The following is a 27530-nucleotide window of genomic DNA, read 5'->3' as shown; positions in this document are numbered from 1 at the left end:
TTCCTATCTTTTAAGCAGTTACCAATCCATGAAAAGAATTTCCCGTTTATTCCATGACTGCTTGCTTAAGAGCCTGTGGTAAGGGACCTAGTCAAAGGCTTTCTGAAAGTCCAAGTACAAGATCTTGGGCACAGAAGAGGGAACATTATGTGAAAATAACATCTAACAGCAATGCACTTTAAACCCCAATTCAGCAAATCACTCAAACACATACCTAACTTTAAGCACGAGTAATTCCATTGATTTTGCTAAAAGAAGAACAGGAGTACTTGTGGCACCTTAGAGACTAACAAATTTATTAGAGCCTAAGCTTTCGTGGACTACAGCCCACTTCTTCGGATGCATATGCATATGGTTGTTGGTTTGGTTTCTTTTAGTATGTGTTGGAGGCATAGTGGAGGGCAGAAGCAGGAGTTTTAGTGCATATGCATATGCATCCGAAGAAGTGGGCTGTAGTCCACGAAAGCTTATGCTCTAATAAATTTGTTAGTCTCTAAGGTGCCACAAGTACTCCTGTTCTTCTTTTTGCGGATACAGACTAACACGGCTGCTACTCTGAAACCTGTCATTGATTTTGCTGCTCTCTCTCATTCCCACACAGATTTCCTCCAGCACGGTTCATGTTCTCATTTCTCAACTCTGCTCTCTCTCATGCTAAGTAGACTTCATTATCATCATCTACTCCAGGGGTCGGCAACGTTTGGCATGCGGCTCGCCAGGGTAAGCACCCTGGCGGGTCGGGCCAGTTTATTTACCTGCTGACGCAGCAGGTTTGGCTGGATCGCGGCCCCGACTGGCCGGGGTTCGCTGTCCCGGGCCAATGAGGGTGGCGAGAAGCTGCGGCCAGCACATCGCTCGCCCACACCACTTCTTGCCGCCCCTATTGGCCCAGGACGGTGAACCACGGCCAGTGGAGGCCGCGATCGGCCAAACCTGCTGCGTCAGCAGGTAAATAAAACCGGCCCGGCCCGCCAGGGTGCTTACCCTGGCGAGCCGCGTGCCGAACGTTGCCGACCCCTGATCTACTCCCTCATTCCTAACCTCTGGTGTGTCTCTATTCCCATCTTTGATTCACTCCTCAAACCACCCCTTTAGCCTTTTACCTCATTGTGTGCCCAAGATCTTGAATATTACATGACAGGCAAAAATTGACACTGCCAGGAACTCCCTAGCTCCATCTTCATCTACCTCTTCCTCCTACTCCATTAATTTCCCTCCCTATCACATTATTGCCTGCTCGCCTCAAATCCAGATCTTCACTAAAACTCCTGCTTCTGCCCTCCACTATGCCTCCAACACATACTAAAAGAAACCAAACCAACAACCATATGATAATCAAACTAACTTGCAACTCCACCACCAAAATATGTAATAACTACTCGTTCACTCCCTTCGGTTTACTCTCTCTGGGTGAAATCCTGTTTCTACTAAAGTCTATGGGAGGTTTGCCATTTACTTAAATGGGATCAGGATTTCACCCTCTGCTGATTATGTTAATTATGTCTGAACTAGCTTTAGAATTTTGGTAGCCTTAAGAGGGTCCCATCCTCTCACTCTTGTTTTCCACTTTACTACTTCACTCAATTTCTCATCCTCTTACCCCTTTTTTCTATTTATTATCTTCCATCATGTCAATTTACTGTTAATCTGTTAATAATTCATATTTGATACACAAGTAATAATGCAAGGGAATCATATAAATATGTGAACTTTGTCACTTTAAATCCAGAAGGAAGTCAGTCAGGGAATTGGATTCAGGTTAGTGCATCCTGTCAAAACATTTAACATGCAGCAGAGCAGTTGTTATTCTAGAACTAAGATCAGGCACCTTGATCATGGTTATTTGGAATTCAGAAGTGAAGGTGGGGTTGGGAGAAAACTACTGAATGCACACACCTTAAAGCGAACTATAAAACATAAAACAGTACAGGAAAAACAGGAACCTAAACTGTTCATTCAAAGCAATGAGTACTATCCTGAATTCATTTGGGACACATACAGACCATGTCATAAGAGATTGTTAAGAACATAAGAACGGCCATACTGGGTCAGACTAATGGTCGCACCTAGCCCAGAATCCTGTCTTCTCATAATGGGCAATGCCAGATGCTTCAAAGGGAATGAACAGAAAAGTTCAATTATCCAGTGATCCATCCGTTGTCATCCAGTCCCAGCATCGGGCTGTCAGAGGTTTAGCGACACCAAGAGCATGGTGTTGCATCTCTGACATCTTGGCTAATAGCCATTGATGGTCCTATCCTCCAGGAACTTATCTAATTCTTTTTTTAATCCAGTTATACTTTCAGCCTTCATAAAATCCTCTGGCAACAAGTTGCACAGGCTGACTGTGTGTTATGTCAAGAAGTATTTCCTTGCGTTTGTTTTAAACCTGCTGCCTGTTAGTTTCATAGGGTGATCCCTGGTTCTTGTGTTATATGGAGGAGAAAATAACACTTCCTTATTCATTTTCTTTGCATCATTCATGATTTCATAGACCTCTATTTTATCTTCCCTTAGTTGTCTCTTTTCCAAGCTGAGCAGTACCCGTCTTTTTAATCTCTGGTCATATGGAAGCTGTTCCATACCGCTAATCATTTTTGTTTTCCAATTCTGATATATCTTTTTTGAGATGGGGCATCCAGAACTGCACACAGTATTCAAGGTATGGGTGTGCCGTGGAATTATGGTATTTTCTGTTTTAGCCATCCGTATCCTAATGATTCCTTACATTCTGTTAGCTTTTTTGACTGCTGCTGAACATTGGGCAGCTGTTTCCAGAGAACTATCCATGATGACTCCAAAATCTCTTTCAGTAGTGGTAACAGCTAATTTAGATCCCATCATTTTTATGTATAGTTGGGATTATGTTTTCCCATGTGCATTACCTTGCATTTATCAATACTGAATTTCATCTGCCATTTTTTTTGGCCAGCCACTCAGTTTTGTGAGATCCCTTTGTAACTTTTTGCAGTCTGCTTTGGACTTAACTATCTTGATTAATTTTGTATATTGTCTGCAAACAGTGCCACCTCATTATTTATCCTTTTTCCAGATACTTTATGAATATGTTGAATAACCTTGGTCCCCATACAGATTCCCATAGAACCCTGCTATTGACCTCTTTCTTGTGAAAATTGACCATTTATTCCTACCCTTTGTTTCCTGTCTTTTAACCAGTTACTGATCAATGAGAGGACCTTCTCTCTTAACCCATGACTACCTACTTTTCTTAAGAACCTTTGGTGAGGGACCTTGTCAAAGGCTTTCTGACAGTCCAATTACTGGATCACTCTTGTCCACATGATTGATCCCTTCAGAGAATTCTAGTAGATCTGTGAGACATGATTTCCCTTTACAAAAGCTGTGTTGATGTTTCCCCAACATATTGTGTTCATCTATGTATCTGATAATTCTGTTCTTTACGGTAGTTTTAACCAATCTGCCCAGTACTGAAGTTAGGCTTACCAGCCTGTAACTGCTAGGATCACCTCTGGAACTTTTTAAAAAAAATTGTGTTACGTTAGCTATCTTCTTCCAGTCATTTGGCACAGAGGCCTATTTTAAGCGATGGGTTACATACCACAGTTAGTAGTTCTGCAATTTCATATTTGAGTTTCTTCAGAACCCTTGGGCTTATAGCTCGTGAACTATTAGTTAAATGTATCAATTTGTTGAAAAATTTCCTCGATCAACACCTCAATCTGGTACAGTTCCTCAGATTTCTCATCTAAAAAAAATGGCTCTGGTGTGGGAATCTCCCTCACATTCTCTGCAGTGAAAACTGATGCAAAGAATTCATTTAGCTTCTCTGCAATGGCCTTGTCTTCCTTGAGTGCTCCTTTAGCTCCTTGATTGTCTAGTGGCCCCATTGCTTGCTTGGTAAGGTTCCTGCTTCTGATGTACTTAAAAAAAAGTGGCTGCTAGTTTTTGTGTCTTTTGGTAATTGCTCTTCAAATTCTTTTTGGCCAGCTATTTATATTTTTACACTTGACATGCCAGAGTTTATGCTCCTTTCTATTTTCTTCAGTAGGATTTGACTTCCAGTTTTTATAAGATGCCTTTTTGCCTCTAACCACCTCTTTTACTCTGTTGTTTAGCCATGGTGGCATTTTCTTGATCCTCTTACTTTTTTTTTTTTTAATGTGGGGAATACATTTAATTTGAGCTTCTATTATGATGTTTTAAAGTTTCCATGCAGCTTGCAGATATTTCACTCATGACTGTTCCTTTTAATTTCCATTCAACTAGCTTCCTCATTTTTCTGTAGTTCCCCCTTTTGAAGTTAAATGCTACTGTGGTGGGCTTCTTTGGTATTCCCTCTCCCTCCACCAAGGATGTTAAATTTACATTATGATCACTATTACTGAGTGGTTCTGCTATATTCACTTCTTGGACCAGATCCTATGCGCCACCAAGGACAAGATCAAGAACTGTCTCTTCCCTTGTTGGTTCCAGGACTAGCTACTCCAAGAAGCAGTCATTAATTGTGCCTAGACATTTTATCTCTGCATCCCATCCTGAGATGACATGTACCCAGTCAATATGGAGATAGTTGAAATTCCTCATTATTATTGAGTTTTCTATTTTTACAGCCTCTCTAATCTCCCTGAGCATATCAAAATCACCATCACCATCCTGGTCAGGTTGTTAATAGTATAATCTTATTGCTATCGTCTTATTATTCAAGCGTGGAATTTCTATCCATAGAGATCCTATGGTACTGTTTAATTCATTTAAGATTTTTACTACATTTGCCACTGTTTCTTTCACATATGGTGCCACTCCCCCATCCTCACTACCTACTCTGTCATTCCTATATATTTTGTACCCTGACATTACTGTGTCCCATTAATTATTATCATTCCACCAAGTTTCTCTGATGCCTATTATCTCAACATCCTCATTTAATACTAGGCACTCAAGTTCACCCATCTAAGTATCAGAGCTGTAACTAGTTATTTTAGTGCCTGGGGCAAGCAAGCATATTTGCTCCCCCTAGCAACGACATGGGGGGAGGGTCCCGGGGGTCACATGTTCCCCCCCACCAGATTTCTGCCTTACATTTAGCACAGAAGTTTTAAAACTGTGGGGTGTATCCCTGGCTTTCTGTGCTGTGGGAGCTGGGGTGCTGGCTGGCTGGTAGCCCTCCCTACACTGCTCCCCAAGCCGGGCCGCCTCTTCACGGCCAGGCGCTTGGCACAGCTCTTAGCTGCACCTCTGACACACTCTTGCCTCTCCCACAAAGGAGCCTGGTGCCAGTTGGCAACACCCCCTGGAGCTGGCCCCTGTCCATGAGAGCCTGGCTGCCATGAGATGCTTGCCTTGGGGAGCATCTCATAGCAGCCAGTCTCCGCGGGCAGGGGCTGGCTCCAGGGGGTGTCACCGGTTGGCGCCAGGCTCCTTTTGGGGACAGGAAAGGGCAAGTTGGGGCACAGCTTGGAGCTGTGCCACCCGCCCTGCCTGGGCAGCACCCGGCAGTGCAGAGGCGGGTTGGCTCGGGGAACAGGGCAGGAAGGGCTGCCAAGCAGCCAGCAAGCGAGTGTCCTGGCACAAGCGGACCGGGTGATTCCCACCAGCTTCTCATCTGCCAGCTCCTGAAAGGAGGTGATGGTTTAGAAACTGTGGTGTGCCCCCGCCCCCACAGTTTGAAAACCTCTGTGCTAAATGGAAGGCAGAAATCTGGTGGGGGGGGGGGGATGACCCCACATGCCCCCACACGCTGCCCCTTTTCTCTGCCTCCATGGCTTTGTGCCCTGGGCAGATGTCCTGCTTGCCCCCGCCTTGGTTACAGCCCTGCTTAGTAGTATTTAGACTTCTTGGATTTGTATACAAGCAATTATAAATTTTGTCCATATTTAGTTGTCTGCCTTCATGTGATAGAATAGGACTCTTTCACTTGACGGTTTCTCTTCAGCTCCTACCTGTACTTTATCAATTTCTATCCTTTCCTCTTTACTATGATATAGAGAATCCTTGTTAACTGATCCTCACCTACAGGATGTCTCTGTCTGAACCATGTGTTCCTGTCGGAACTTTCCCCCAGCCCTTAGTTTAAAAACTTCTCTACGACCATTTTAATTTTACATGCCAGCAATCTGCTTCCATTTGGGTTTAAGTGAAGCCCATCCTTCCTATATAAGCTCCTCTTTTCCCAAAGGTTCCCCAGTTCCTACTAAACCGAAAACCCTACTTCCTACTAGAGACAACTGTGCCTGCAGATAGTGGGGGTGGAGGGGCAGAGTGAGGACAGCTGTCTTCAGCCACATTACTGAGCATGCTCAGTCCATGTGATCATGCTCAGTAGAAGCCAAGCAGAAAATTTTTGGGGGGGGAGATGTGAACCCACATGGCCCCCCAGGCATTACCTCTGCCCTACACCATCATTTCATCCACGCATCGAAACTCTGCAGTTCTGCCTGTCTAACTGGCTCTGCACGCGGAACTGGAAGGATTTCAAAGAATGCCAGCCTGGAGGGTCCTGGACTTTAATCTCTTACCTAGCAGCCTCAATTTGGCCTCCAGTTTGGTCTCTAATACCTTTCCCGACGTCATTGTTATCTACATGTACCACAACCACCAGCTCCTCCCCAAGAGTGCACATAACTCTGACTAGATGTGATGTTATCTGTCTAAGTGTTATCTCCTCTTTGGAGCATAGGAGTTGGAACTAGGGGTGCTTGAAGTGGTTTCCATCATATCCAGGGTTTACAGTTTGGTTCAATGCTCTCAGCACCCCCACTATACAAATTGTTCCATAAACCCTGCTTTGGAGCCTATATTTGTGGGAATGGTGACAGGATGCAGGTGCAGATCAAAATAATCTGAAAGGTTTAACTGAAAATGTCATTCACACAAGACAGCTGTAAACAGGCTTTGTTTTTGACCTACTGCCTCCAAAGAAGGGTCAAAGGTGAGGAAGAGTCAAACTGGACCAGACAGGCATCAATGCAATAAAAATGCAAGTCTTGCTTATTTTCCTGAAACAACATTAATAGGGCCTATATTTACACCTCTACCCCGATATAACGTGACCCGATATAACACGAATTCGGATATAACGCGGTAAAGCAGTGCTCCGGGGGGGGGGGGGGGCTGCGCACTCCGGTGGATCAAAGCAAGTTCGATATAACGCGGTTTCACCTATAACGCGGTAAGATTTTTTGGCTCCCGAGGACAGCGTTATATCGAGGTAGAGGTCGACTAGCTTTTGTTGAGGGTAAAAATATAAATTTCATGCATATAATTATTTTGGTTTTTCTGATTTTTTATTTTTGATAAAACAATGTACTATGACCATTGTCTTTTTAGACTTCACACAGACTATCCAGAAGAGGTGATACAAACTTCAGCCTTTAAGAAAAAGAACTGTAGTGATGAACGGTGGATAGGCGCTGTCAAAAATATACTGAGTAAGGGTCCTCTCCGATATGGTGTGTCACTTTAAGGGTCACAATCTTAATGCTGCACAGTAATCACCTAATGTATGAGAACCGAGTTAAAAAGATTTAAGGTGACACTCCCTTGTGGCTAGGAGGAGGATTTACAGCTCTGTTCTCTGACCACACGTGTTCCAAAGGTGAGTGGTGGGTCTTTTCTTTCTGCCCTCCCTATCTTTTGCCAGAAAGAGGAAAAAACCTTGGTATACTGGGTTTTTCCCCCAAAGCAGACCAGTAGAGAGAACACTGTACTTTACTCTTCTAATTTGGCCTAAGAATAGGCACAGATGGCTGAGCACAAATCAATTAACTCAGACAGCAGAACATACCACAGTCCTGTGGTAAATGTTTGGTCTGTCCCACAAATTGCAGACCCCATTTGTGAAGCTCAACAGCTGACCATGATGATATCACTACTCTGACTGTACTTTTTCAATATACAGCCCATTTTTTCCCCTACCCAAGGGCATGACACTGAGTTTTGCCTCAAAACGGAACTGTTATTTGCACAGTTGCTGTTTGTAGTAGGTTTGGTGACAAGAAAATTAATCAAATCTATTTATTGTTTGTTAACTGCAGGTTTTCTAACAACCCTTCTAAGAGCTAGTCATCAGGTTGAGCTCAGTGCTTTGCAAGATTTTGATGACATAAAGCCCTTTGAATCATCCAGGAGCTACAGGTTTAACGCAATGTCTACCCAGTACAACATATCTTCTGAATACCATTTCTCTAAATCCCTGCAGCTAAGACTGTCTCTATGCTGAATGTTCAGGCAATTTCACGCATGTCCTGTTGACACAACTAAGATGAGCTTATTTGTGCTTTACTGCCTGGGACATGTTTTGAGTGAGCTGCAGTTTCTCCTTCCTTTCCACATCAGATATGTCTTGGGCAATTTGTGTATTCTAGGAATAAACCCCAGGATTTTTCCTTTTTGTGTGTTCTCCATATGCTCCTCTGTTAAGTAATTTGGACACCATAAGCTGCACTGGCTGCCAATATCTTTTCACAGAGAATTCGAAGTGATAGTTTTAATTCATAAGCCCTAAATGCCAGCTTTTCTGCATACTCCCTGTGTGATGTTGGGACAAGTCACCTAAATTTCTTCTTGCTTTGATTACTAAATGCATAATAATTCCCTATATTTGTAAAGATAAATTCATGAATGTTTTTGAGTGATGTTACGGTGATGGGAACCATATAGATAGATATATTAAGATAAATGGTTTGTCTCATGGGTGACTGCCTCTTTATTTGTCTGATATTGTTACAGATGTAATCAGTAAAGGAACCTGGGCTTGATCCCTCTACGTTTAAGAGAAGGTGATACATGCATTTTCTGAATCCTTAGCTTTGGAATTCACTCTGCTTCTCCCCGCAATATGCCAAAGCCCTGATTTGTTAGCCTCTCCAAACACCCAGGGGAGAAGGGGAGTATCTAATCATGCTGGGATGGGAATACAGTAGATTTGGCCTATGCCTCATATTATTTGATTTATTACTAGTATACAGGAAATTTCATAACTAGGCTGAAGGGCTCATTAATCTTGCAGGGAAAGGCAGAACAAGAATCAATGGCTGGAAGCGGTATCCAAACAAATTCAAATTAGAAATAAGGCACACATTTTTACCAGTGAGGATGATTCACCATGTGAACAAGCTACCAGGGGAAGCAGTGAATTCTCAATCTCTTGTTTTCAGTTCAAGACTGGATGCCTTTCTGGAACATATGCTTTAGCCAAACAAAAGTTTTGGGCTCAATATAGGGGCAACTAGGTGACGTGTAATGTCCTGTGATATACAAGTAAGTCTAGATGATCCAATGGTCCCTTCTGGCCTTAAACTCTATGAATTTATAAATCCTGAATTATTTTTATGCAGCTTGAGACATGGCTATCAAATCCATCAATAAAAGATAGGCCCAAACCAAAATCCAAGGTACTGAGACAGTTCAAACCTTCTCTATTTTTGATTTATTGTCTTATCAGCATTTCAGAAGGTGAATGTCAGCTACTGCCCAATCATCAAGCAAAGAACCCCTTAGTGGCAGAGCTGGGGCCATTTGACCATTTATATCGCAGAACTAACCCTGCTGCGAGGGAGGGATGTTATTCTAGGACAGTGCCGAAGCAGATATCTTTGTACAAGGGTTACCACCACACCCCTCATGTACAGGTTACCAGCCCTTTCAGCCACTAAAGAAGCAATTTGTATAGCAAGTGAAGTCTCTTCTTAGTGCAGTTGTCTTTCCCATCCTAGGAAGGCTAGCAGAACATACTCGTCTTTCCTTCACGTCAGGACAATGAATCGTTCACAATGCTACTTCCATCAAGATAGTCTCTAGAGTAAAGTATCTCTGGCATCAAAGGGGATAAGGGACAAAGGAAAAAAACATTAGTCTCATCTCCAAATCTTGTATCCCAGTTTGGCAACATTGACTCTGGCCTAATGAAACCCGGAGTCTCTTAACCTAATGGGCCACATCTGGTAGCTTTTCTCTGCAAGATTGATATTTGAGGCATGCTCACTATGGGCTCATCTCTTTCTCTCAACCTAATAGAGGGGTTTTCCCAAGAGTGAGGTAGATACATGCTGTCAAAATCTCATTATAGCACATGTTCAGGTCTTTGTCTGTTTAGTGTACTTGATTATCACCAAGAGGAGGAAATCACAGACTATTTTGGTTTTAGTCCATTTACAATGTAATTTCTAGCTCAGTAATAAGAGACTGTCACAACAGTTTTCACTGTCTGACTCCAGTACTCTCTGTGCTGCTGTATAATTAGAGCAGATTTTAACCTCCCACTGGCATTTCTGGAAGTTTAGTAAATTAAACTAACCTTTCTTTTTTTTTTTTGTAGCACAAAACAAATTGCTTTCCATGCACATGGGAGATTTAATGTTCTATGTAATTTAGAGGGCTATTTTAAATATATCTTTGAAACTATTTGATTAAAAAGTGGGTATATACAAAATGTTCAAACTCAGACCCTGGCTGGCGAAGTACAGTCTAGGGAGAGACTTAGTCTAGTGTTCTGAGTGTGGGAACACAAGCCAAGAATCACTGAATTCTAACCCCTGCTCTGACATTGACTCACTTGGACAAGTCTTCCAGCCTCTCTGCACTACTTATCCTGTCTGTCAAACAATATTATACGGCTTAACCCTGGTCTATACACAAATTTTGTACTGGGTATCAATCACTATGTTGGTTAGGGATGTGGGTTTTTTGTTTGTTTTCTACCGAATTAGTTATACCTATACAGCTCCTGATGTGGACACTGGTGTAAAATGTGCTTATATTAGTGAAACTTATTCCCCTTCCCATATAGTAATAAGTTGTATCAGTATACGCACTTTTATACCAGTGTAAGTGCACTCACCCTAGGGGTGTGTTGTTCTGGTTTAAGTGTAAGGTATAGTTAAAGTGGCCCAAGTTGTGTGCAGACAAGACCTTACTTACTAGCAATAGTGCTGGGAGGATTAATTAGTTAATAGCTAAGAAGTGCAGACTGCTAATTATTATCACTAGCATTCATTTTTAGTAGTTTGAATCAACTTCACCTGAAATACAAGACCACTTCCTCTTTTCAACTATCTGTCTAGCGAAGAGTGAATTATAATTGTGTTGCCCTATAATTGTGTTGGTTGTTTGGGAAGGTTCACCAAATAATGTCCAGACTTTATGGGTTGTTTGTGAACTGCTGTCTTTGACTATTTATTTACACTGTGAGTGTCACTTAAATCACAGGGCATTGTTTCAGCTCCCAAGATGGATAGCAAATATTAAAGAATAATAATGAATAATTACTTATGCATTTCTGAGAAATCATTTGTGCTAAAAATTCATGAAAAGTTCAGAATTGTGAATATTTTTCCTGAATACAAGGCAAATCCTCCAAATACTCAAGAAAACGAAGAGCAGGGAATCAAAGTGAAAGTAAGTCAATGCTTTCATTTGTGAAAATATTTGTTGTGAATCTGATAGGTATATCTCCATATATTATCTCACAGAACTGGAAGGGACCCCAAAAGGTAATTGAGTCCAGCCCCGTGCCTTCACTAGCAGGACTAAGTACTGATTTTGCTCCAGATCTCTAAGTGGCCTCCTCAAGGACTGAACTCACAACCCTAGGTTTAGCAGGTCAATGCTCAATCCACTGAGCTATCCCCCGCCTTTTGACCAGATTTTCGCCTTTTGACCAGATTTCTGACTAACACAAAGTTCTGAATTGTAGTGCAGAGAAAGAACAGGTCCTACTTGGGGGATTATTGAGCAATGAGCAATAAGTAGAGTAAATTTAGAAAAAATAACTCTTGCTAGACAAAGTTGTTGTTGTTGACAGGACTGCAAAGTTAGTAGATGAAGGGAATGCAGTAGTCGTAATGGGCCAGATCTTGAAGTGATGTGAATCAACATAGGTCTCTTCACATAAATGAAATGGTCGGTTTGCACCAGATGAAAATTTGGCTCCACAAGTTTAAATTTTAGTAAAAGTGTGTGGTGCTGTTGCTTATAAAACCTGAATTTAAAAATGAATTCAAATTGGCTTGGTTAGTAACATCATCACAGACTTAAAACTGACTAAAAGGCCATTAACTATAGCAATGTATTAAGTTGTGGGATACCATGGGGAGCAGAGTTAGGGCTGATTCAGTTCATATTTAATATCTCCATTAATAGTTTAGAAAAGAGACTAAGCAGCATATTAATGAAATCCACTGATATTAAAATGGGAAAAGCAGAGAACACCGTTTAAGACTGGGAGATAACGTAAAGGAACTTAGAGAGCTTAGAAATAGACAGAAAATAACTAAGTGAAGCTCAGTTTGGAAAAATGCAAAATAACACAGCTGAGGAAAGATAATTTAACATTAGTGGGAGATGGAGGTCTGGAAAGCAATAATGCTAAAGAAGACTTGGGGCTGATACTGAATAGCAAATCTGCCATGAATTTGCAAGGTGACATGGATAGAAAAATACCTATGGACTTTGCATATACAAAAGCATCACTCCATGGAGCAGTGGTCCCCAACCTTTTTCATCTGGCGGGCGTCAAAAAAAAAATAAAAAAGCCGAGTGCTGCCGGCAGAGCAAAAAAAAAAGCTGACCAGTATGCGGGCGCACTTAGACGCCCGCGGGCACCGCGTTGGGGACCCCTGCCATGGAGCATGGAAGTAACAGTCACTTCCTGTAGACCAGTCATATACTACTTAAGTTAATAAGAGTTTTGTCATTGATTCCAATGGGTCTTATGGCTCTTGTGCAAAACCAAATCAGTTCTGGTCACCATATTACCAGAAAGATATGGAGAAACTGGAAGGTTTCAGAGAAGAGGAACAAAAATTATCAGAATCTGGAAGGGATGGCATATAAAGGAAGATTAAGATAGCTAAATATGCATAAGTTGGCCAGACATCATGAAACAGACTTCAAATATCTAAAGGGCTTTACCATCAAGGATGGGAGTAATTATGTAGTGTGGTACCGCAACATATAGCTGAAAGCCATGGGATGAAATTAGCAAAGCCACAGTTTTGGCTATGTGACACTAGTAAACCAAGTGTCAGCTCTGGCCAAGGCCATAGGCATTAGGTAAGAACTGACAAACTCATAGCTGGAAACCAAACCAGCTCACCTGTATGTTAGCTTTGTTCAAAATAGGTATTAGTCTTATAAGACTGTATTTAATGTTTAGACAAGTGATACATTATTCTCACTTGTAATGCCAGTATTCCATGCTATAAGAAACTATGTAAGCTGTGCTTTATAACTCTGAAAATATTTACTCTGAACTTGTGAACCCAGGCTTGGGAATCGTCCCCACCACCACCATTCAAGAGCGCTATCAAGATTAAATGGGCCATTAAGGAACATTGCAGCACAAAGGACTGGTGAAATGGCCCTATTATACCTTGGAGATGCTATGTGCAAGGGAGCTTGTCTTGTAGACTGGAAGACTAAACGTAAAAGATAAAGGTCTCTTTGCTGTTTGAACTCTCACAGAGCCAGACACTCTAAACTGAAGCAAGAGATCCCCCAGGAAAGACCTTTTGAATTGACAGATCACTACAACTCTGTCACTATTAGGATTTAGATTGCAACTCACTTGTGTGCATATGTTTGCTTGCTTTAACCTGTAAATAACATTACTTTTTCCTAGTTACCTTTAAAACATTACCTTTAAAATAGTTTATTACAGGATTGGTACAGGCGTTGTCTTTGGTGTAAGATTTAGGGTACCAACTGATCTGGAGTAAGTGACTGCTCTCTTGGGACTGGGAACAACCTGAATATTTTGTGATTTTTGGGGTAAGTGACCATTTATCACTGACTCCTGCTTGCCTGGGTTCCAAGATAAACTGGAGAGCTTAAGGGGACTGGCTGGGACTCCAGGATAAGACTGATTTAGTCATCCAAGAGTTCACATTTGTTAGTGGCTTGGTGAAATATAATTTATGGAACATGCCAGCAGTTTGGGGAGTCTGCCCTGGTTCTGACAGTCTACCCTGAGGTTGGCACTCATGGTTATGAGCCACTTCAGACTGCATGACATTCTTAATAGCAGGAAAACTTCCTGATAGTGAGTTCTATTAGCATGTGGAACAGTCTTCTAACAGAAAAGGTGAAGGCCGATTGAGTCAGACATTTGCTTGGACAACATGGGGAACAATTCTGCATTGGGAGAGAGATGGACTAGGTGATGTCCTATGTCTTTTTCATCTCTAACCTGCAAGATTCTCCAGGATACTCTGACTTTTGACTTTTCAAAATTTAACTAAAGAAATCTTAAAAGGGCCGTCAGATATGTTCTAAGCTGCCCTTACTGCTCTGTCACCGTTTTGAATGCAAACTCAACATGGTTGCCACAAGAAGCTATAAAATCTGATTGTAGAAGCCACAAGAATACCTCACTTTTAAAATGGTGGTATTATATACCATACTATGTAAACAATCAGACACAAGAAGGAGTCAGGGTGATATGGGTGTATCTGAAAGTTTTAGTAGTGGTTGAGTGACACTGGATAAAATAAACCCCAAAACTCTTTGAATTTCCAAATAAAATAATATGTCTAATTATGCTTAATTTTTATGCCCCTGCATTTCTAGGTTCCCTCTAGGATATGGGATGGAGCTTCCTAAGCTGTTGTAACTGGGTGCAAAATACCCAAGGCTAGATATGGCCCAGATCAAGAAAAAGTGCAGGTCTCTGTTTACTGTTTACATACAACTGGAAGGGAGGGAGTTGCAAAGTTAAGGGTTCCATTTTTAAAAAGGGGACCTCAAATTCACACATGTACTTATTGCTTTATTTCAATTTCTGGGAGTTGGTGAAGTTAAAGAGGGGCCCTTCAGGAAAATCATCTGCTCTTTATGAACCCATCTTAACCTATTACCACCAAAAGCCATTTTTAAGGCTCATTTATTTTTTGATTTTCCATTAGTGGTAGGTCTCCTGACTTATACTGGCCGAGGATATTTTTTACTATTTTTTAAAAAGGGGTAAAAATAAGATAAAAAAGCTGCTGCCTTTCCTTGCATAGCAGAGTTTTATAGTGCACCTTTGTACACTTTTTAGAATTTTTATTGTTGCACAGTTCTCTATTTGCCTCCTAATGGCAGGTCAATATCAATCTTCCCATTTCTTAATCAATCCTCCCTGATGTGCAGTTGGGACTTTGAAGGACTTGTTCTAGATCAGAAAAAAGGGCATGTTATCTTTGGAGTGAGAGTTGATGAGAAAATATTTGTGCCAATCCTTAAATTGACTTTATAAGGTTTGCCTTTCATTGAGGCAAATATGGCTGCTGACAAAACACTGCAATACCATCACCATTTACATCAAAATACTCTTGCAGTATCTGATGCACCATACCATATTTTTTTCTACTAGACAAATCAGAGGGCTGAAAACTATCATTAGTGCTGCTTGTCAGTAGTATGGACTACTGAAAGGCGCACAGAAACACTGGAATGCTAAATTCTATGATACTTCACTGACGGGATGGTGGAGATAAACTGTAGCCCCAATTATAAGTAGCTTTGTATATTGCCCAAAATTGTTGTGCAAGTGTATAAGAAGTGGACTTCCACCTAGTCACTACGCTGTCTTCCCTGGTGCAGCAAGCAGGGTTATAAAGGAAAAGGCTAGGAGTGACCACAGACTTTTTGCACAACAGCTAGCATATTTTCAACAATAGTCTCATATTTGCTTAGAGGGTTACTGCAAAGGTTTATAGCTAATAATTTGACCAACCATAAAACTGTTACAGTATTTTGGGTTCTAAATAAAAATAAGATGCAGAATAAAAAAATTCTCATGTCATTGCCTTAAAGAGATACTTTAAAAACCCAATAGCCATTATAGGCTAGATCCTGCAGATCTCATACAAAGCTCCTCGTGTCTTCCCTATTTTTGTGAGTCCCACCAAACCAGTGTTTTATGTTTTCTTTGCTGGCTCTACAGCAGCAGTTCACTAACAAGTGCTGTTAGCAAGAGCAGTGCACAGCAAAGATGTCTTGTCATGAGTCAGCCACTAAAGAAACTGAAGTTGTCAAAAGCACACAGGATAATCTCAACTCCATGCAAAATGGTAAAAAGGGAGAAAAAATGCTGGCTAAATGGAAAAAAGATAAAATTAGTATGGAAATATGTATTTGCAAACTTGTAAGTAGGCATTTACAGACAAAAGTGAAGATAATGAAAAATGAAAGCTCTAAAAAAATTACTCAAGCGTGTCCTCTAAAGAATGTATGGACAATCAGATTAAGGCATTGTGCAAAACAGGGCACATAAGCAAATTCCCCATCCTTAATGGCATGCACCACATTTGTCCCATTATTAGAAATGATAAACCCATGAGAAAGAGAAAGCAAGGGGTAAAACCGCTATTTGTCATGCAGCTTCTCTTACACATTCACTGCAGTGTGGGATTTTTCAAAGCTGCACATGTGCCGACGGACACTGGCTGGTGGGCGAGAATTCTGGCTGCCTCTTCCTGAAGATTGAAAAGAAAAAGACACCCAGTGAGTGGTTATACACATGTACACACATGGTGGTTGTACCACTCAATAGGGTGCCTGTCCCTGATCTAGTCCCAGTCTTCTCTGGATCTTGCCATTCCTCCTCCTCTACTTTATTTTGTGACGTACTGCAACTTGCAAAAAGATTTTTCCTTTGCTACTGCATGACTTGTTTTCAAGTGGCTTCTCATGGTGTTTATACTCATTCTCTCTACTGATACCATAAGTACTTAAATAGCAGATGGCAATGCTGCTGTGCATTTAGTCTTCGATGAAAACTCTCCCCTGGCCTTCTCCAATGGTACAAAAGGAGCAGTATGCTCTTCTTATCCTTTAAGAGGTTTACTATAGGCTTTTTTAAAAAAAGTATATGCTTAGTTCATACTTTTCTTCTATGGCTCTTACTTCAATAGTTTGCTTTTCTCAGTGTTACCTTTCTCTCACTCTGGCTACAGTAAATAGTCATTGGTATTCCTTACATGTGGTTCTTTGTTTCTCATGGATATAACCGTGCTTTTGAAGGGTAGGTATAAAGTTTAGGCTCTCTTAGATGATTTAATGCCTCAAAACTGAAAACTGGTCGCTTTGGATGTTAACACTGCAGATAATGGAAGGCAATTTGCTCTTTCATTTCTTCTCCCTGCTGTGCTATATAGTTAACAAAAGCAGATGCAAGCTCCCATGCTGTCTTTCACAGAACCAAGAAAAGAAAAAAAAAAAATGCTTCCACAAAAATTTCACGTACTTTTGCAAGTGGAGTGTAGGGACAGAATTCTGCAAAAAGTTTTAGTTGGGTTGAAAATGAAATGCAAAACAAAACTCAGCATTTTTTGTCCACAACGAGAAAGTCATGGTGAGCACTTGCCATATCCTTGTTTATCCCCATAACAAAAGGTCGAAGGGTGGCATGTACAAATACTGCATATTCAGTTCAGCTTCTAACGATTAAAACAAATCAACTTTTCTCACAACACACTGATGTACAGTACCATGGAGTAATGTATACAGCAATGCATGAATACTTGGTTTGGGGCTGTAAATGCCTTGAGATTACTTCCATGCTATTATAAATAGATTGCAAGTAAAATTTGCTATGGGGCTATTTCTCAGCACTCAAACTATCTACCGTAGAGTTTCTTGAATAATTAAAACTCTTACCAGCAATGACAAGATCCCTGAGATTTGGAAATTTCAAGCCAATCATAATTGGGAGCTTAGCTACTGTGACCTCTTCTTCACCTTACTAAATTCACAAAGATTATAGAGCTTCAGATTAACAGAACAACCAACGTTTCTATAATTTTTTTCCATTTTCTTGGTTTATTGGCAGAGCCAATTGCTATATTTAGTGGACAACATTGTGAATTATGCCTCATTGCTGATTGCCTTGTTAAAAATCAGAACCAGTAGTATATTCAGTCACAGTGGCTGATTTTACCAGATATTTGACAATATGCAACCAATTATTTGAGACCAAAATCTAGTTCTAAATACATTTCCATCATATGTATTGCTTCAGCATGCACACCATGTATACAAAAGAGGACACAATGAAACAAAAGGATCCGGTCTTACGCCATTAAAAACAATATCAAAACTTCCTTTGACTTTGAAGTGTGGCATGGGATCGGGTTGCTTTTGAGGCAACTGATTCTATTGGATCTAGTCTAGACATTTCGCTATCATTTGGGGGATTTTTTTGAATCTTCTTTCTACTCTATATTTCCTCCTAGCCTGATACATCCTCATGATGACTTTTCCCATTTTCACACTCTAGGGATATTTTCTTGCAATGAATTCCTCATATACAAAAGTGGGAAGGGTACAGACTTCCAGACCCAATCAAAAATCTCCCTAATACATTCAGAAAGCATCTTTATTCTTTTGTCTCAATGGTGGCTGGGCCATCTTAAGAGCTGTGTGTCCTGGCCACAATCAAAAATAGATATTACAACCCCCTAAATGCCCTCTACATTGTGTTGGAAAGGTGTGTTCCTTTCAATTCTGTCGTAAACTGTTGTGCAGTGTTGCTGACACTGTTAAGTAGGCTGCCATATTCCACTAAAGTGGTGGCAATATTCAGTGTAAGCCAAACGATCCCTATATCACATATATCTTCTTTCAAAAAATTTGGTACCCTGTCCATCTTTGTACTGTGACACCATGATTAAAAGCCCATTATTAAGAGCTCTAGTCTCCCACTGCAAGATATAGATAACTCACCAGCCATTCAAATATCCTGTAGATAAAGAACAAGCTCTACTGTGTGTTAAAATGAGGAGTTGCCATACCATAATGAAGGTGTTTAAAATGCTATCTAATGAAGACAGGGGTCCACTAGCACAGAGTCTATCAGAGAGAAGCCTATGATAGAGCATGTAGGGCTGCTTAGCTGACACAAGTAGGCCTAAGATAAAACAAGACACACCTGAACAAGTAATGGCCGAACAAGCCTGAAGAAGTATTGGCTGAAACAACTAACTATTGTGGGTATGTTTACAGTAAACAAGTAGGCAGAAACACCCTGAACCAATACACTTGCCTTACGCAATCTGCAAAGCGATTGGTCTGTAGGTGCAGGAAGTATAGATGTTAATCGCTCAGAAAAATGTATATGAACTGTGTGGTGTGTGACATGAATTGGAATTGTGGTATCACCCCGTCCCTAAACCCCCTCCATCTGGGCCTGGCCAGCATGGGCAAAAAGCTGTTACAAACCTAACCTGAGTGACAAGCTGGAGTTGAAGTGAATGTTTGAAATCCCAGACAACTGGATGAAGTGTTCTCCCAGAAGTGGGCAAGGTGTTCTGAATAAGATAAGTGGAAGTCTTGGAGGGAATCCCAACAGAGCAGAGGGATCCTGAATGAAGTCCATTAACTGCTTAACTTAGTTCTTCTAAAGTTCTTTGAAGCATAAGAATATTTCTAGCCAGCTGCTCAGAATTCAGGAAAAGTAACAGGTCTGTTGAAATATGCTGCAAAGAATGGGTCTGACAGAAGAGTTGCTTTTCTCACTATATTTTTCCTTAAGTGTAAATTAATCATCCCATGAGTCAAATAGCTGTGTCAAGATTGCAGGAAAGTGTAAATTGCTATCTGTGATTGTTTTATTTCTGTATAGCTTGTGAATCTTGATGTAGTCACCCACAACTCAGGAATTACTATCTCCACTAATCCAACCTACCTTAACTTGAATGTATCTGTCCTGCATCCAAGATGACTAATGTGCAGGGCATTGTTATTATTTATCAAATATACTGCAGTAGCATCCAAAGAAGAACGTGCAAATTATGGATTTTTCAATCCTCTGGCAATTTAAAAAGCAAAACAAAACAAAACAGCAGCAGCAAAAGTGTTTCAGGTCAGACAAATTATTTGGGGATTTTTGGAAAGCTCAAAAGTGAAAAAAAAATCCATAAAAATAATTTTGGGTCAAACAAGATGTTTAGTCCAATGCCTCCCCTTCCCACCGAAAAAATGTTGTTTCATTTTTGAGCATTTGTTAACATTATTTATTTATTTATTTTAATTGAAGGAAGTTTTGAAACAAAAAGACGTTTCAAATTTAAAAAAATGTTCAGTTTTGAAAACTCTGAAACAAAACTGAATAATTTGAAATTTCTCCTCCCCTCTCCCCTCAACATGAACAATTTGGCAACTGACACGAATTCGCAAAACATTTTTGGGTCGCCAAATCTGCATTTTTTGTGTGTGTGTAAATAAATTTCATCTGAAAAATGTTGCCCAGGTTTAATCCAAAGGCGCAGTCAGGTGCGGGGACCCACTGTGCTAGTTGTCATTGAAGCTATTTGAATGAGTTCTAGGTTCACTCTGATCAAAAGCACACAGGTAGGCACAGTCTTTGCCCCAAATTGCTTAAAATCTCTCTTGAAACAAGTGAGTGCCGTAAACAAAAAGAGGATAGGGTGTTGGGGTAACAATGAGAATATCAAGCTGTTATTTGGGTAAGCTCTGCATACAAATCAATGGTCCTGAATCAGTCAAAAGCTTTTTTTTTAAAAAACACAAATATCCAATTTCATATGTAAAGGGGAAAATATCCCCTTTGTGTCAGAACATCATGACTTAAATCATCACTTCATGTTTCAGTGCTGAGACCTATTATTCCTTCCACTCCCAAAGGGCAAAATAGCAAGAGTGGCAGAATTTCGCACTGTTCATTTTCTTCCTTTGATCATCTGGAGGTCAGTTGGGTGCTTGTGAATGTGAGGGATTGATAAATAGTATTTGTGAGAACCAGGCAGGTGCTTTTGTTTGCACATTGATCCCACCATCCCTTCTCAGCCTAAACCCTGGGTATTTCCTAAGTACAGGCTGTGGGGCATGCTGAATTTTATGGCAGTATGCTCATAGAGTTTATGTTTACCACACAAGAGATTCAGGCCTCACATGTGGTTGCCAGTGCCGGATCAAAAGGTGTATGTACAAAAAGGTGCCTTTTGTGTTCTCTGGAGAGACCCAGTGGGGCTCGTGCAAGCTATGTCTGGGTTCTTTAGATATTAAATGTAATAAAACTCCAGTGTTTAACACAGTTCAAGGTCTGGGAGTGTAACACTAATATCGATGGAGCTGAACCCACGTTAATAATGGTGAGAAACTTTTAGAAAGTTTCCCTAGTGTAGCCAGAGCCCAGAAGGGTATCACCTACTGGTACTGAATAGCAATGTTTGCTTTAGGAGATCTGTGTGATTGTGACAACAGGCATGTTTGTTATAGCTTTACTTCTTCAAAATAAGCATTGATCAACTTACAAATCTACCCACGTGTGGGTCCAGGGCCGGCGCTTCCATTTAGGTGACCTAGGATTTGGGGGGGCGGCAATTCTGCGGCGGGTCCTTCACTCGCTATGGGACCCGCCGCCAAAGTGCCCTGAAGACCGGGAGCATGGAAGGACCCCCCTGCCGCAGAATTGCCATCGACGACCGGGAGCGTGGAAGGACCCCCGCCTAGGGCGCCAAAAACCCTGGCGCCGCTCCTGTGTGGGTCTCTTCACATGCATTTTCTGTTTACCATGTGCCTCATTCAGCTGTCTAATCCAGAATGGATTTTGTATCTGTTTCTCTGTCAAACAGAGCATCACAGGATTCAGATTGACTTTATGTGACCAGTATAAAATCTTTGCCAGAAATTTGGACAACAGCATAAGTTCGGCCAGGAAATATTATGGCCTATCATATATGTAGCCATGATTTCTCATCTTGTGTTTGTTCCATCACAAATTTTCAAAAGGCTCATCACAGTTATTCACTTGTAGTAAAACATTTAAGCTTGCAGCATTTTGTGACATGTGGCATGCTTCTCAGGAAAGAGAAAGTCCCACCACAAGCTGGCTTTAAAACGGTGGCATGCCTCTGTGGATGAGCCTTTCACTTCACTCAGAGACATACCACACCACAAAAAATGTTTCAGTCCCCATGTATTTTTATAAGATCTTGCCATCTGTGTTGTCTCATACATCATGTTTTGACAGAGTTAAATAACATGAAGGCTAAGTTATGTTAGTAACTTGCATTGAATTATACTAGGACAACTTAAAATAAGAACATTATTCAAACTACATCTGTCACAGGTTAAAAAATAACACTACATAGCATATGGAGGAGTGTACTCCATTCATTGTTTTATAGACCCACTATCTTCTAGAGACTGTCACAATTTCAGATGGTATCCTCAGTGTTAGGTTTATGTTTATATCTCTAAGTTAGCTGAAAGTTGTATGAAATCACACGTAGGCTGAGAGATCCCTACTGATTACACATCTGAGGAGTCTCCTATGCGTGGCTTATTCTAGCAAGTACTAGTACATGAAATACCTTGTGCTCATGAAATGTGTCACAGTTATACTTGTTTTTTCTGGGAATATGTGAATAACTGAAGCACAGGGATGAAACGTGCTACCTTCGGGGATGAGGAAGGAGATAGAAGGCAGTCTCAAATTTAAAAATCTTAAAAGTAAGTTTTCATAAACCCTTGTATTTCAACTCTTGATTCTGTTTGAATTTTTTTGAATTACAGGAAAGCAGGGTCTGTTTCCATGCTATTTCTGACCCTCCCAAAACTACGATTACACTAGTAGCTTCACACAAAAAATCCTGATTTTATGAGATTTACAGACTGATTACTGGGCCAAAGATGACTGGATTTTAAATGCAATAGCATGAGATTCTTAGTACTAGGTAGACCTAGTCTGCTCATCACTGTTGTACCTGAGCACCAGGTAAAGCTAAAAACAATTGTCTATGTAAGTCACTACTGAATTGGTATATTTTTTCATACCAAATTAAAATATTTAATTGGGTTGTTATGACTGTATTTTTCTATTGTGGAATCAAAATGTGATCCATAATAAATACAAACAAATATAGAAATACAAAGAAAAGGAATAAGCTATCCAGTCAAGTAAGAATTTAAATTATAACGCGTGTTTTACGCCAAAATGATGATAGACTTCCTTAGGTATTCCACAGTGCTGTGTCTGCTTCCCCCAGCTCAATAAATAAGCAGTATTTTAATTAATTGTGAAACTTTCCCTTCTATGCAATTGTACATCTATGCATCACTGTGATGTACTGCTGTCTAATGCCATAAGGAAGCCTATAGGTAAAATTAAATGTGATTCAATATTGCAAGAGTAACAAAGAGAGAGCATGATGTAAAGAAATAATGTTTCCATATCTCCTTGTGCAAGTGCCAGACTGCATCTGTAAGACTCTGGTTATTTCACTTTATTTCCTGTGGGAGAATGGAGTTGTGAATATCAGCGGAGGAAGCTGAAAGTGGTAAAAATGCTCAGGTCTGGGAACTTTCAAATAAGGGAATAAATTACAAATAAAAAGAATTTTGGTCTTATATGACAGCTCTTTCAATTAAAGGGCCCAATCCAACTGAAACAAGCTTCAATGGCTGACCTACATATGCTCTATAGACTTCTTGTCCTATCTAGCCAAAAAGGCCAATTTTAGGAGTTGGGGGGGGGGGGGGATTTTTCCTTTTCTAATTGCAGGAGGATACCTCACTTGGCTTCGGCTCCACAAAGTAAAGGTCTTGTCCAATGAAGGCTATTTCCTCACCTGCCTTCTCTCTCTGATTCCTTCAGGAATAAAGCTGGGGAACACCACTGAGCATGCAAATAAACCATAATGCAAAGCTTGGGTTCATCAGCTGCGGATTACATTGTGAGGGAATGGTGTTGTTTTGCTTTGAAGGAGGTTGCAAATAAATGTAGCTGTTGTGCTATTGCCCGGTTCACAAGTGCATTCCTAAGGTCAGCCAAAGGGAACTGATTATGCCAGTTATTGATCTGTTGGCCTTTCTTATGGAATATAAAGGTTAATAGGAGGCATACTACTCTCTGGCTGTGCTACTGAATGGAGGACAGAAGAGAGCTGGAAAGAGTTAGAGAGAAAACAAAAGAATGGAAAACCGAGGCAATGCCTGCAGATAGAAAAGAGATGCTCAAGAAAAAGGATCAGGGTGTACTGCAGACACGATTAAATAATATACTGCACACTGTGCAAAGGAAGTAGGAAAAAAAGATAAGGATGAGAGAAAAGAGAGAAAGATGAAATCCGTGCTTAACTAAAGTCAATGGGAAAACTCACCCATTGTGTCCTTTTTGTTGTTGTTTAGAAGTGAGGCCACCCTACCCTGAGCAGTTAAACTAGCTTAGATCTGAAGAAATTCCCACGTGCAGCATGGCCATAAATGTATGTAGATGTCTGGGCATTGGTTTAAAAACAATTGCCTGAGTAGCCTGCAAGTTGTATGCAACCTTCACATGATAAAGCAAATTAAAAAGCTCATGAGGAGCAAACGGCTGAGTGTATGTCACGGCCGAGTCATGAGCAGCCAGACCTAGTGATCAGAGCCAGGGTCCACAGTCAGAGGACAAGAGTCAAGAAGCAGGAGACTAACTTGACAGTAGAGCCACAAATCGGTAACCAGAATCAGGCCAGGTTGGGATACCAAGAATCAGAAGCAGTAGACAAACTGGAGATCACAACCACAAGTCAGACATCAGGAAGTCAAGCCAGGGGAGTGAGAGCAGGAGCAGGGTAGATCCCAGGTGCCTGGACAACTTCCTGTTCCCGTGCTGGGTTTATATAGAAGCTGTGGACCAATCAGGACCCACAGCATTCTACCAGTCAGGTTCCAGGACTGGAGTCCTCTGTTGGGGTCCAGCTTTTATTCTACCAACTGTTAGCAGGTCACTGGGTGGCAGGTTGGAGCTTACTAGCTCCTAACAGTCCTGTACAACACGGTTCAAAACTTGTGGTCCCTGACATCAGCCCCTTCCCAGGGGGCACCCTCATGGCAATGTGGGACCAGGCTTTGCAGGGTGATTCTAATGGAACACCTGCACAAATGTGGGAGCACATACATTTTCCGCAGGATCCCTGGTGCATTCCTCAGGACCATACCACTTCCAGCTGACAAGATACTGGGAACTGCCTCATTTACGTTTGGAATCCAGGATCTCATGACCTACATATTCCTCATGGCCCTGTAATTGTACTGGTGGAGGAGGTAGCTGGGTCCTGTGAAGGAAAGGGTTTTCTGTGTAGGGTTTCAAAAGTGATACAGAAACACTGGGTGAATCTTTAGAGAGTGGTATAGTTGGAGTTCAAAAGTGACTGGATTAACCTGTCACAGGATCTGAAAAGGGCCAAGCAACCAAAGTCCAGCTTGTGAACAGGTCTGTCTGTGCAGAGGTGCTTCATGGAGAGCCATGCTTTTTGTCCTACTGCATAGGTGGGGCCTTGCTGTTGATGCTGGTCTGCATGCCACTTATAGTCCACTTTTGCCTTTTCCAGATGCTCCTTCACTTCTTCCTGGGCCCAACAAATACTCTGCACCAATTCTGAGATGGATGGGTTGCAGGTAATTGTGGGTAAAATTGAGGATAGTACCCATAATTGGTAAAAAAAAAGGGGCTCTGACTCATATATGCATTATTTGTGGTTTTTGTAAGAAAATTCCACATATCGGAGAAGTGAGGACCAGTCATCCTGGTGATGATTGATGTAGCATTGCAGATACTGCTTGAGAATCTGGTTGCCCTCTGAATCTGGGGAGAGGAAAAGCAGAGGAAAGACATTTGCAGACTCCCAGCAGGTGCAGAGCCTTGTGCCAGAACTGGGTCATGAACTGCAACCCTCAATTGGAGTTGATTCGCTCCAGACGGCCATGGAGGTGGATTATGTGGCTAATCTAAAATTGGGCTGTCTTTTCAGCAGAGAGGAGGCCTGTGCAAGGGATGAAGTGGGCCATTTTGGTAAAGTGGTCCACTACCATTAAAATTGTCATAAATTTGTTAGACTCTGGTAATTCTATGATAAAATCTACAGCGATGGCTGCCCAGGGTTGAGATGGGCTGTCCAAAGGCTGGAGAAGACTACAGGGCTTATGGTGTGGGGTCTTGACATGGGCACAAGCATCACAGGAAGCAATGAACAACTGTATGGTTCGGCGCATCTGGGGCCACCAAAAGGAGCAGGATATCAATTGTTGGGTCTTCAATACCTGGGTTGGAGTGCTGCAAGTCCGCTATTTTGTCCTCCCTTCGTTTCAGTCACTGATTCTGTATATGGATGGTGAGATCCACAAGGGCATACAGACTCACAGGCATCTCTACCTGGGCTCATTCATCTTTGACCTCTTCTTGCAGGCCCCACTGGAACTGGTACATCAGTTTGGTACTGCTGCCTCATTCCAGTTTGCATCAGCCATGAGGCGGTGGAACTATTCAGCATAGGAGGCTACCGTGCCCTGCCCCTTTTGGAGTTTCCTTAGGGCAGCCTCCTCCATCCAAGTTCGGTGCAGGTCACCAAATAGTACAGACATGGCTTGCAGGAAGACATGGCTTGACCTCCCAGCTCAAAAGTACTGGACTGTCACACTTCATTAAGGGGGAGACCCAGTCTAGCAGGCTGAGGACCAGGCTATCCTTTGCATGATTGGTGGTATAGGTCTGTGGATGCATCATAAAGAGGTGGTGGCACTGGTTTATAAAATTCGCTAGGGATTGCCATCAAACTGTTCTGGCAGAAGTATCAGGGAACGGAGCTGCACGAGCTGTGGCTGGAGTGTGGTATTTTCTGCATGGAACTCGGTGACTTGCCCCTGCAATAGCTGGTTCTCTAAGATCAGTTGGATGACCCAAGCCTGCAGGTGGTCCCCTCGAGCTTGAGAGGTGCTCCCGAAGGGTTAGCCAGGTCCATTTTGCTGGCACCAGGCCCACTCCTGTGGCCTAAGTGGTCCATGCAAACTGTCACGGCTGAGTCATGGGCAGCCAGACCTAGTGGTCAGAGCCAGGGTTCACCAATCACGGTACAGGAGTCAAAAGTCTGCCAGGACAGGATACTGGGAGACCAGAAGCAGAAGACAAACTTGAGAGCAGAACCACAAATCAGTAACCAGAGTCAGATCGGGTCAGGATACCAAGAGATCAGAGGCAGGAGACAAACCACAGATCAGAACCACAAGTTGGACTCCAGGGTCAAGCTGGGCTGGGATGCCAGAAATCAAACCAGGGAAGCAGGAGCAGACGGCACATAGTCCAGAGCAGGGTAGATCCCAGTTGCATGGACAATTTCCTGTTCCTGTGCTGGGCTTATATAGAAGCTGTGGACCAATCAGGACCCCCAGCATTCTGCCAATCAGGTTTCAGGACTGGAGTCCTCCGTTGGAGTCCAGCTGCTGCCCTAGCAACTGTTAGCAGGTCACTGGGTGGCAGGTTGACACTTACTACCTCCTAACAGTTCTGTGGACCACCGTTTGAGACCCATGATCCTTAATGTGTTGCTTATCGCTAAGGCTAAGTTTTAGTCATGGGTATTTTTAGTAAAAGTCATGAACACGTCATGGCCCGTGACCTGTCCATGAATTGTACTATATACCCTGACTAAAATTTGGGCCGCGGGGGGGATGGGTGGTCTGGTGGTGCTGCGTGCGCTGGTGGCCCGGTACCCCTGCTGATGCTGGGGGGGGGGAGGTTTGTGGTAGCATGTGGCCCAGGACCCGAGCTGGTGCTGGGAGAGGCAGGCGAC

At 41.8% G+C, this 27530-nt stretch overlaps 1 protein-coding gene across 2 annotated transcripts in view; it reads right to left on the bottom strand.

Annotated features, from left to right (window-relative positions):
- GRM1 (glutamate metabotropic receptor 1) overlaps nt 1-27530 on the bottom strand; it is a 266796-nt gene that overhangs the window by 6307 nt on the left and 232959 nt on the right. Inside the window, exon 9 of one of the 2 annotated variants that reach the window (XM_005280420.5) lies at nt 16352-16436. The exons of the other annotated variant lie outside the window; for it this stretch is intronic. Coding sequence (XP_005280477.2) covers nt 16376-16436 — 61 coding nt within the window. The 3' untranslated portion in view covers nt 16352-16375. The remainder of the gene's footprint in view (nt 1-16351; nt 16437-27530) is intronic. 2 annotated transcript variants of the gene reach the window in all.

Source organism: Chrysemys picta, chromosome 3 (genome assembly GCF_011386835.1).
Source record: "Chrysemys picta bellii isolate R12L10 chromosome 3, ASM1138683v2, whole genome shotgun sequence".
Taxonomy (NCBI): domain Eukaryota; kingdom Metazoa; phylum Chordata; order Testudines; family Emydidae; genus Chrysemys; species Chrysemys picta.
Note: the sequence above shows the minus strand (reverse complement) of the source record. Positions and strands in the feature narration are given on the sequence as shown.